The 12,691-nt window shown below is 42.5% G+C and overlaps 1 protein-coding gene across 1 annotated transcript; it reads left to right on the top strand.

The window, feature by feature from the left end:
• Positions 1-1,073: 1,073 nt before the first annotated feature.
• On the top strand, positions 1,074-1,778 carry LOC123172511 (non-specific lipid-transfer protein 4.1). Its single transcript, XM_044589468.1, has one exon. The coding sequence runs from the start codon at positions 1,157-1,159 to the stop codon at positions 1,502-1,504; it is 348 nt and encodes a 115-aa protein (XP_044445403.1). The 5' UTR covers positions 1,074-1,156; the 3' UTR covers positions 1,505-1,778.
• Positions 1,779-12,691: the final 10,913 nt, after the last annotated feature.

The following is a 12,691-nucleotide window of genomic DNA, read 5'->3' as shown; positions in this document are numbered from 1 at the left end:
AGTGAAGGCGACTATATAATAAGATCACCAAAATCAAAGACAAAATTATGAGTTCACAAAACAAGATCAACACATTTAAACAACATCATGCACGTGGTTAAGGGGAGAGGATTTTGGGTCGAGGTTGGCGGTTGTCTTCCCGTATGCGGATATGCCGGTACTCAGGTATGGGTATGGCCTTCCCATCCCGTACCCGCCTTACCCACTCGGTACAATTTCTTCCCATTTATATACCCATGGGTATATATTTTCTCAAACCCTTACCCTAATAGGGTTTTTACCCGTCGGGTTTGCGGGTTGCGGGCACCCATTGCCATGTTGAGGCATGACACATGTGGTTCGAGAAACCATAGGCCTTATGGTAGTGGCACAATCCACCCGTATTCGCCTCACCACTGAGCTATCAGGATCTGTTCGCCAAGGCCGTTTGCCAAATATAGTTGATGTTTTACTTAGTCAAATTGACATATATAATACGTTGCTATTTACTTGAAAGACACGCCCCTCCGTCCCATAATATAAAATCGTTTTTCAAGCTATGTTAGCTTGAGAAACGATCTTATATTATGGGACAAGAGAGTATTTCATAGAAACTAAATCGATATTCAAAATATACGTTTGAAGACGACATCGATGAGTATCAAACCGTGACATTGGCACATTGTCGAATTTAACATTTGAGACAGAATGAGTAAAGTCATTTAACTAGAGCCCTATAAGATCACATGCACCGTCAGATTTATGTAGTTCATGGTTCGAGCTCACTGTCATCAATGCACTCAACTACACTACTCCACGAGAGACTGAGATTAGGTAAACCTCTTAGTCCCGTCATTAATCTGCTGTGCACACGCTAGGTCCATCCATGGGGCCCAACTCAACATCCAGCAAAATGCATTAACGACCATCGATGGATTCCAACTTCAAACAACAACCTAAATTTATGTATTTGCTCGCGTGCATCAACCCAATTGGTCCATCTGGACGCAATACTTGTGTACAGTTATTACGAATGGGATCCCATATTTGCCAGAATCCCTATTTAAGCTCATGCATCCCCTACAGAACTCCTCACAAGTACAACCACTTAGCAAGTCCATCCATCTCATCATCTACATCTGAGCTCAGCACTACTACTATTGCTAGCTTGATCAAGATGGCCCGTGCTGCAGCTGCTCAACTCGTGTTGTTCACCCTCGTGGCAGCAATGGTCCTCACAGCCACAGACGCTGCAATCTCCTGTGGCCAGGTGAGCTCTGCCTTGAGCCCCTGCATCTCCTATGCACGCGGCAGCGGCTCCAGCCCACCTGCGGCCTGCTGCAGTGGTGTCAGGAGTCTGGCCGGCGCAGCGCGGAGCACCGCTGACAAGCAAGCGGCGTGCAAGTGCATTAAGAGTGCTGCTGGTGGGCTCAACGCTGGAAAGGCCGCAGGCATCCCCTCCAAGTGCGGCGTCAGCATCCCCTACGCCATTAGCTCATCCGTGGACTGCTCTAAGATTCGCTGATCAACCACTGGCCACCATGGTCGCCGCCTATAGTGCCATCCATCGACACTAACTATGTTCGGGTCACACACACACACACATACACACATATATACGAATAAATGCTGTTCATGTGAGACAGAGAGGAGTATGTATGTCGAGCCAGTTCTGCATGGCCGGTCACACTATTGTATCGATGTTTGGTTGTTACTTCTCTCCCATTGAGGAGATACATGAGGTTGTTGTACTTTGTACCATGTGCACTTCTGATTTATGGATCATATATTCAGCAGTACTCGCATGCGTCGTTATTACACATGCATGGCTGGCAAAACATTAGATTCCTGTTTCTTGCTCCAACCAAAATGTAGGCATGCGTTGTTATTTACTATAATGGAACAATCACATTTCGCTTGTTTCAGTTCCTCTTACAAACACTACCTTTTTGTTTTTTAGGAAATTGGGGCCGCCCCCTCCAAAGAAATCATGATCTCCTCCTATTACAAACTATAACAAACCGAACTGAAATTGATACTAAAGCGATATCCATAAACACCAGATACCAGATACCAGCATAACAAACGCAAAGATAACAATGCAACCACCAGTAAACACACCCAAAAACTGTGAGAGACGACACCGAAATTTAGTGAATGCAACCACCAATGAAAACTCCTACTGGTAATTGTTTCTAAGAAATTGGAGTGGTGGTATATTTCTGAAAAACGCACCCACAACATAGATCGTCTGGCCAAATGTAAACAACTTCAGGTCTCTGGGACTGCTCGAATCACCATGTTCCGATTCACCACAAAAAATTTCTAGATGGGTTTTGGTAAATTTCAAACCACATACAGGAAAGATCATCATGCAAGATTGTAATTAATTAAGCACCAATTGTTAGCAAGTACGCCAATGAAAAATTGGAGCACTCTTGGTCATGATGTACTTACAATATACTCTATTTTTGCTAGCAATGGATCAGGGAGTATGAAATGGTAATTACGAAACCATCGAAAGTTGCTCTAAAAAATGAATCCACTTACAACAGAAGAAAGCCGAGTGGAGAATGGCAATGAGTACTTGCGCAGGAAAATTTAAAAAATATTCACTCAAATAGGACTAAGGGGACAATGCCATTTGTTGCCAATGTATGAGAGGCCTCGTGTGCACCTTTTTCCTCTCTTGTAATTTAGGATGTGTATTTGTAAAAACATTGTTTATATATTAACCAGGACGTGTGTATATATGCATTTTGATCAAAGTTTTGCCGTTAGCTTGATCAATAAATAACTTAAATAGATGTCGAACGATCAATTTTGTTTGAGGGTGGTGCGCTCATACCATTGTTAAAGAAAGGACATGCATGGGTATTTTGTGAGGACACAAAAGATGATGTTCCTTTCCTTTCTCGTAAAACAAGATTTAATAAAAAAACTAGACCAATGGGAGAGGCCCCGTAGCATTTTCATTAAGAAGCTGTGAGACGTCAAGTTTTAATCCCCGAAATAAATTCAGGAATCGTTTGGGTTCGACGCGCCGGCCGAACTCTCGGCCGGTCGCTTTCCCAGCTACGCTCACACGCTCACACACACAGCTCATCTCCCACCACCGCTTTTTATTTCGAGAAAGCTTATCCTCTACACACTCTCCTCCCCCATGCGTTGCATCTCTCCTCCCAAATCCCAATCCGCCATGAAATCCCTCCCTCTTTTTCCTCTGATCCGTGCCAACGAGCAAGCCACTCCGATTAGCCAGCGCCGCCCCTTGAACTTTCCCCTTAGTCTATCCACCCACGATCCATGGCCACAAACGGCGGCGCTCTGGACCTGGCGATGCGTAGTGCTGCAAGGAGGCAGGTCCCCATGCTGGAACCATCATTATGCTAGAACCATCGATGCGCCATGCTGGAAGCTCTAAGGCCACCGTGCTGGAATCCGGCCACGCTCGTGCTGGAACCGGTGAAGTACTTGCGCATGAAAATTAACAACTATTGCTCCAAGTGGATGAAGGGAACAATGCCATTTGTTGCTAATTTATGAGATGACTCACGTGCACCTTTTCCTCTGTGGTAAACTGGTAATTTAGGATGTTTATTTGTAGAAACATTGTAAATAAATTTTGCCAGGATGAATGTATGTATGCATTTAGATCGAAGTTTTGCCATTTTCATGCCAACTTAGCTTGATCGATAAATAACATAAATTAATGTTGACCGACCAATTTTGTTTCTGAGTGTGGTGCCCACATATCCATGTGAAAGAAAAGACATGCATCTGGTATTTCGTGAGGAAACAAGAGATGATGTTCCTTTCGTTTCTCGTAAAATAAAATTTAATAAGAACTAGATCAATGGGGCAGCCCTAGTGGCATTTTAATTAAGAAGGTGTGGGACATCAAGTTTTAATCCACGAAGCCCACATGATTCAAACTTTGGTCCGCCAACGCACACAACCACACTCTTTCTATTGGGCCAGACACACATCCACAAATCAAGTAGTAGTAATGATAATAATGGTGATGATGATGATGATGATGATGATGAGGAGGAGGAGGAGGAGGAGGAGGAAAGTTTTTACATGAACTTATGTGTTTTTGAGTTACTAGAATCGCGAGACCTCTTTGGAAAGAACACACATAATGTGATGTACAAAGAAGAAGAAATAGCATGCATGCAGCAACAAGTTATTTGCATCACTTACTTGAGAAGTTTATTCACTGCCTATAGTACTACTATCATTACAAGATTTTTTTCTGTTTCTTGAAATTTTAATTGAATATCAAAAAATGTATGGCATTGTGTAAGTGTCTCAACCCTCAATGTAGCATCTATTTTATCAATTATTTATGTAATTTCAGTTCATCTTACTAAGTGTCTTCAGCTCTTCTTTTTTTGACTTACGAGTCTTTAGCTTTGACAAAATAAAAATAAGAAAACTAAGCTATGTTCTGTCTCACTGGAAGTGGATACTTGGTCGTCAACCACTTGCCTTTATCGTGCAACGGAATAATTAGTAATCATTCTTTTTCCATCTAAAAATATATATTTTTCTGAAGACATATTAGTATATGAATTTGGTTAACTTTGGAGCTTCGCTAGCAAATATGAACTTATATTTTAATTGAAGTACAAATATTTATGGTGTAGCTTAAATTTAAATAAAACCACGACATTTCTATTGGAACGGAGGGAGTACATCTCAGATAATGTCTCGGTAGTAAATAATACAAGGAGGACACGACAAGACATTGGACTTCTACTTTCTGCCTAGGCACAGTGGCATCTTCTTGCACGATGTTTTCTTTATCATTTATAAGCCGACTTATTGTAATTTCACCTCCGTCGCATACAAGATTTTTGTTGCCGAGAAGCTGTCAGACCAAGGAAAAGGTCAAGGGTTATATCAATTTAGGGATCGTAGCCCTAAGAAACCATGAAGTGAGACTAACTTGCAGAAATTGCAGTGCCCTCGATACTGTAAGTTTCCCATGCCTCCTACCCGTATGCATCAAAACTATAGAAAGATGCATCATGGCACACCGATTAGATTTCAACATCTTGTAATAGTATTTTCATCAATATAATGTTGAGGTAGGCTAGAATTGCGGATTTCTGGTAGCATACAAGGTGGGAAGTGTCTATGAAAAGAGAGCCTGGAGAAGGAAAATGACAGATTTTTAAGAATTGGGCCGCAGAGATTGGCGTTGGCCGCATTAATGCTTTCAACGCTACTATACACATCTACATTGGGGTACATTAATGTGGTCCATGTTTGGACGGTGCTTGCGGAAGATTTGAGGAGCTCGATGTGCCGACCAAAATAATATGGGCGTGACTAGTATAGCTTTGTAATTATTGATTTTTTATCAAGGTCGCACAATACAATCCGAGCCATTATGGCGTGATCATTAGAAATGGGAATCAGGTGGTTCAATATTATTGGTGCTTGATGTGTGGCAAAAAATTCATAGCTCACAGACGACTCCATGTATCACTGTTACAGTTAAAAAAAAAAGGTTGGATGTGTATCACGGTACATAGTCCCTATAGCAGTATCAAATTAAACATTTGGGACAGAGTAAGGACATGCATTTGATTCGACACCTACAGGATCACATGCACCGTCAGATTTGTGTAGTTCACAGGTCGAGCTCACTGTCATCATTGCACTCAACTACACTACTCCCTGGTCGATCATTGTGAGGGACTGACTACGTACATGTCTCTTAGTCCTGTTATTAATCTCTTGTGCACACTCTTATCAACCACATTCCACACCGCTAGAATCGTATGCATATGTATGTTTGGTCCGTCCACCGGGCCCAACCTGACAACATCCAACCATCCCCTAAATGCATTAACGCCCATCAATTTATTCCAACATCAAACAACAACCTAAATTTATGAATTTGGTCCATGTGGGAGCAATACTTGACACCATAAAAGTATACAGTTTATTCCAGATGTTGTTTTTTTTTTATAAAAGAGAGGATCATCTCTCCGATTTCCATTAACAGAAATCACCGAGTCTTACAAGAGAACCAAAAGAAATCAGCCTACTCATCTAAACCGCGCATCTTCAGCTAACTGCAGAAGGAAAAAAGGGAACGAGCTAACTGTAGAAGGAAAGGCGGAGAAGGGGATGAAGGTAGGCAGAGCCGCGTCGTTGAAAGGTAGTCGGGGGAGATCACACTGCCATGATTCTCCCCGTCCCCAGCCGCCATCCATGCATCGCTTTGAACACCTCTTCAGCAATCTTTCCCACCTGCTTCACTCCTGCTGCCATCGTCTCACTTCTTGGGGGGAGGGGGGTGGTTCCTGCAAAATATTCCAATCATATCACTTTTTTAGAAACAAATTTACTGGAATACAGGGATCATACATCCTATTATTCTCAAACACTGTTCCATTATGCAATTTCCAGAGTGTCCAGCAGATGGCAGATACCCCTACCATCACAATACCCCTTTCCACTTTCCCAACTTTTTTAACCCAAATTCTCATCAAGGAATCTAGATTTTCTAGAATGTCTATTAGTTTAAATGCACACTTCAGAACATTCCACAATAAGCCAGCTACGGAGCAGGTGAGAAAAAAGTTATCAATACTCTCATCACGCCCACAAAAGGGACATTTTTTGTCTCCTTTCCAACCTCTGCATAGTAGGTTATCTTTGACAAGAATGCTATTTCTAAGAGCCAGCCACATAAAGGGATGGGGTTATTTGATCCCATTCTCTATTAAGTGTCTGTAAAAAGATTTAACAGAATATATACCATCCTTAGTAAGTGTCCATTTAATCTCATCTTTCCTGTCAGCCAAGGTGATTGAAGCACATCCCTCTTTAATAAGTTCCCACAGTTCTTTAGAATCACCAATTAGAGTTCTTCTCTAAAACTTGAGTAACAGTTTTATTCTTATCAAAACCAAAATAATAAAGTCTAGGGAAGCTTATTTTTAGAGCTATGGATCCGATCCATCAATCTTCCAAAAATCGAACATTTTTTCCATCCCCCACTATGAATCTGCACAGGGACAGAAAATGTTCTCTGCATTTTAGAAGTTCCCCCAGAATTGTGAGTCCTCATGTCTAGCTGTTATATGTATGCATGCAGTGCCATGCCATTTTAATTCCAAAAAAATTAAAAAATGATCAGAAAAACATTGAACCTTGCTTGATGTAATGTCATGCCACAAGATGATGTCGTAAAAAAATTGGCCTGTTTGACGAAAGTTTGGACACACCCCCCTCACAAACCGGAGCAACTCACTAGAAGGCTCGTGGTTCCGAGAGGGAACAATGCATGTTTGATGACGAACAAGAGATGGCTTCCTCTTACGGACTTCAATATTTTTTTTACATTTAACATGCACTAATACAACTGTCATGTGAAAATTGGAAAATTTCAGGGGTCATTTGACCTTTTAAAGACATTTAAGTGATTTTCTAGCCATTTAATGACCGTAATTCAAATTTGAACTACATCTACATGCAATATATAACCATAACGGTTTGAAAAATCATATTTGTGTATTTGTGTGTGAGTTAATTCCATGTACAGTAAATTAGAAGGAATTTCAAACATATTGGTCTCACGACATGGACACATGCATATGTATACATGGAGTGCCATGGCATTTTAATTCCAAAAAGTTGAAAAATGATCAGAAAAACATGAAACGTTGCTTGATGTAATGTCATGCCAGCAAGATGATGTGGTAAAAATTTGGCCTGTTTGACGAAAGTTTGGACACACCCCCCTCACAAACCGGAGCAACTCACTAGAAGGCTCGTGGTTCCGAGAGGGAACAATGCATGTTTGATGATGAACGAGAGATAGCTTCCTCTTACGGCTTTCAATTTTTTTTACATTTAACATGCACTAATACAACTGCCATGTGAAAAATTGGGAAATTTCAGGGGTCATTTGACCTTCTAAAGACATTTAAGTGATTTTTTAGCTATTTAATGGCCGTAATTTAAATTTGAACTACATCTACATGCAACGCCTAACCATAACGGTTTGAAAAATCATATTTTGTGTACTTGTGTGCGAGTTAATTTTATCTACAGTAAATTAGAAGGAATTTTCAATCATATTGGTCTCACGACATGGACACATGCATATGTATGTATGGAGTGCCATGGCATTTTAGTTCCAAAAATAAAAAATAATAATCAGAAAAACAAGAAACCTTGCTGGATGTAATGTCATGCCACCAAGATGATGTGGTAAAAAAATTGGCGTGTTTGACAAAAGTTTGGACACACCTCCGTCACAAAGTAGAGCAACTCACTAGAAGGTTCGTGGTTCTGAGATAGAACAATGCATGTTTGATGACGAATGGGAGATAATTTCCTATTATGGCCTTAAATTTTTTTTCTATGTTCAATTTGCACTAATACAACTGTCATGTGAAAATTTTGAAAATTTCAGAGGTCATTTGAGTTTTTAAACACATTTAAGTGATTTTCTAGCCATTAAATGACCGTAATTAAAATTTGAACTACGTCTACATGCAACGGCTAACCATAACGGTTTGAAAAATCATATTTGTGTACTTGTGTGCGAGTTAATTCCATGTGCAGTAAATTAGAAGGAATTTTTAAAAATATTGGTCTCACGGCATTGACACATGCATATGTATGCATGGAGTGCCATGACATTTTAATTCGAGAAAATTAAAAAATAATCAGAAAAACATGAAACCTTGCTTGATATAATGTCATGCCACCAAGATGATGTGGTAAAAAAATTGGCCTGTTTGACGAAAGTTTGCACACCCCCCTCACAAACCGGAGCAACTCAATAGAAGGTTCGTGGTTCCGAGAGGGAACAATGCATGTTTGACAACGAACGGGAGATAGCTTTCTCTTACGACCTTCAATTTTTTTCTACGTTTAACGTGCACTAATACAACTGCCATGTGAAAATTTGGAAAATTTCAGGGGTCATTTGAGCTATTAAATACATTTAAGTGATTTTGTAGCCATTTAATGATTGTAATTCGAATTTGAACTACATCTCCATGCAACGGCTAACACTAACGGGTTGAAAAATAATATTTGTGTACTTCTGTGCGAGTTAATTTCATGTGCAGTAAAATAGAAGGAATTTTCAAACATATTGGTCTCACGGCATGGGGACATGCATGGAGTGTCTTGGCATTTTAATTCCCGAAAATAAAAAAATGATCAGAAAAATATGAAACCTTGCTTGATGTAATGTTATGCCACCAAGATGAGGTGGTTTGGACAGAGCCTCCTCACAAACCGGAAGTTTGGACAGAGCCTCCTCACAAACCGGAGTAACTCGCTATAAGGTTCGTGGTTCAGAGAGGGAACAATGCATGTTTGATGACGAACGGGGGATAGCTTCGTGTTACGGCGTTCAAATTTTTTTCTACGTTTAACGTGCACTAATACAACTGTCATGTGCAAATTTGGAAAAATTCAGGGGTCATTTGACCTTTTAAAGACATTTAAGTGATTTTCTAGCCATTAAATGACCGTAATTCAAATTTGAATTACATCTACATGCAACGGCTAACCATAACGGTTTGAAAATTATATTTTTGTGTATTTGTGTGTGAGTTAAAAAATCATCAGACGATGTAAAAATCTGGTGTTCAAAAAAGAAAATGTAAAGATCTGGCAAGACAACCGGCACCCACACATTGGCACTCTATCTCGCGGCTCGAGGTTTGGTAGGTGAGTGGCAGGGATCATTAATCAAACACGGTTCTGTATTGGAAACCGTCAGCTATTATGTTCACACACGGATTTTGCTGCGGCAATCGTGTGTAATTCAAACTACTCTACTTGTAAATTCCGACGACTGGTGTGTGTACTGTTCCTGTCGATCTAGATTCCGGCCGCCAATAAATACTACCTTGCCCACGTCGTCCCGCCTGCGTTCTCATCTACATCCTCCCCTCGCTCGCCTTCTCTCTCTCTCTCTCAAATCTCTGTCATGGCGCCGCCGGTCTGCCCACGCGCCGACGAGGAGTCGCCGCCCCCCAAGGACGCTCACTCGAATAGCGGTGACGAGGACCCCTACCCGCCGCCCGATGAGGTTGCGCCGGGCCCCCCAACTTTGGATTGGTTTGGGACCAGTACAATCTTTGTCTGTGGAAGTCGCTGCCGCCGGCTGAGAAAGCCAAACAAGTGGCGTTCAAGAAGGAGATGGCGGAGGAGGAAGCCAGGTACTAGGCGGCCTGTGAAGCCTGTGATGCCACCTGGAAAAAGGAGGCGGTGGAGCTTTGGGGGCAGGCGCATCGACGTGCGGAGGAGGTGTACGAAGACCGGTACTTCGCGAGGAAGGTCAAAGGCGTTGGGCGCCTCGTCGCTGCATGGAGGTGGGCCGATAAGCTACAGCGTGCCACCGACGAGGAGCTCCGGTGGGCGCCCAACAAAATGGCAAGGTCGTTCGCGCTCGTCCACCAGCAAGAGGCAGATCGGTACGTCAAGTGCTGCGAGGCGGAGGAGGCGGAGTACTACCTCCGCACTGGGAAGACGTCGTCAGGGAGCTGCTGGCGAGGGGCTGCCGGAATACTGGCCCAGGAGGGCTTATTAGTTTTAGTATTGTTCGTTTTCAATTTTATGCATTGTACCTAGTAATTAAGTATCATCACGTATATGTGATGATATTAATTATATATATATATATTATGTGATGAACTAATGAACAATTAATATATATATATATATATATATATATTTATTTATTTATTTATTTTCATTATATATAGATATAATGAATTTCATTTTCTATCTATTTTTGTATACTAATTTGAATCTAGCTGTTATCATCCACATATACAGAATGGAAAGCGTATATACACACATTGAAACAGAACATATAAGAACGGAATACAGAGTAGACACATTGAAAAAGAACAGATAACAGAGCAATACTATGATTGCTGTGAATACATAGCTATCCATGTCGAAGCGACTCAACAAAATAAAACGCGTCCATGAGACCATGACCAGCAGCCCTTGCCTATGGTAGCTCTTGGCTCTGCCTGAACTTGTGCAGGCGTTCGTCCAAGCGGTCGATACACTCGCGGTACGTCTGAAGCGTGATCTCGAGCTCCAAGTCGGCTATTTCATCGAAGATCACCAGCTCGAGGATGCGACTGCCATGTTCCCCTACTGCGCCTAGGTGGACACCTGGGCCAAGGAGGCGGTCGAGACTACCGACAAGCATGTTGGCATCGAGCGTGCCGCGGACAAGGCGAACAACACGACCCATGCGAAAGGCGCGGCGGGCGTCCGGTGCAAGTATGACGCGGCCGGCCTCTGGTGCAAGTACGGCGCAGAGGGCCTCTGCCCACTCCTGGCGAGGAATGGAGGTACTGACGGGACATGTACCCAGCTGCGATGCCGTGTCTACGGCAGACAAGCGCCGATGGATCCGCTCTTGCTGTGCGGCGCGTCGCGCCTCTCACTCTGCGGCGCTCCAACGGTCTCTACTTGCGGCCAGCCGCAGCCTATCGGCGCTGAAGCGCCTAGCTTGCTCTGCGGCGCACCATCGATCATGTTGTGTGCGAGCTGCAACCTGTCAGCGCTGACATGCCTATCTTGATCCGCGACGCTCAAGGGCCGTGTGCCAAAGGTCTGCTCAACTCTGGCGATGACGCGCATCACGGCGATGTCCATCGCGTTGCCGGAGAGCGCCTCGGCCTTGATATGTCTCCAACGTCTCTATAATTTTTGATTCCATGTTGCTATATTATCAATCTTGGATGTTTTATAATCATTTTATAGTTATTTTATATCATTTTTTGGTACTAACCTATTCACATAGTGCCATGTGCCAGTTGGTGTTTTCTGCATGTTTTTTACATCGCAGGAAATCAATACCAAACGGAGTCCAAATGCAACGAAAATTTACGAAGATTTTTTATGGACAAGAAGACACCCAATGGGCCAAGGCAGCGCCCGGGGAGTGCTACGAGGGGAGCACAACCCACCAGAGCGCGCCAGGAGGCCCAGGCGCGCCCTGGTGAGTTGTGCCCACCTCGGGTGCCCCCTGGACCGCCTCTTTGCTCTATAAATACTACAATATTCCAGAAACCCTAGGGGAGTCGACGAAAATCAATTCCAGCAGCTGCAGAGTCCAGAACCACCAGATCCAATCTAGACACCATCACGAAGGGGTTCACCGCCTCCATTGGTGCCTCTCTGATGATGCGTGAATAGTTCTTTGTAGACCTTCGGGTCCGTAGATAGTAGCTGGATGGCTTCCTTTCTCTCTCTCTTTTGATTCTCAATACAATGGTCTCTTGGAGATCCATATGATGTAAGTTTTTTGTGGTGTGTTTGTTGGGATCGGATGAACTTTGAGTTTATGATCAGATCTATCTTTTTATCCATGAAAGTTATTTGAATCTTCTTTGATCTCTTATATGCATGATTGCTTATAGCCTCGTATTTCGTCTTCGATATTTGGGTTTTGTTTGGTCAACTTTATCTATTTATCTTGCAATGTGAAGAGGTGCTTTGTAGTTGGTTCGATCTTACGGTGCTTGATCCCAGTGATGGAAGGGGAACCGACACATATGTATCGTTGCTACTAAGGATAAGATGGTGGGGTCTATTTCTACATTAATAGATCTTGTCTACAACTTGATCTATTGCAACTAAGGATTCCTGTAGTGTTATTGCATTATTATGTTTCTCCATGAACTTAATACACTAG

Source organism: Triticum aestivum, unplaced genomic scaffold (genome assembly GCF_018294505.1).
Source record: "Triticum aestivum cultivar Chinese Spring unplaced genomic scaffold, IWGSC CS RefSeq v2.1 scaffold129602, whole genome shotgun sequence".
Classification (NCBI taxonomy): domain Eukaryota; kingdom Viridiplantae; phylum Streptophyta; class Magnoliopsida; order Poales; family Poaceae; genus Triticum; species Triticum aestivum.
Note: the sequence above shows the minus strand (reverse complement) of the source record. Positions and strands in the feature narration are given on the sequence as shown.

Coding starts and splice junctions, on each gene's coding strand:
- LOC123172511 (XM_044589468.1), top strand. CDS start 1,157: ATGGCCCGTGCTGCAGCTGCTCAACTCGTGTTGTTCACCCTCGTGGCA.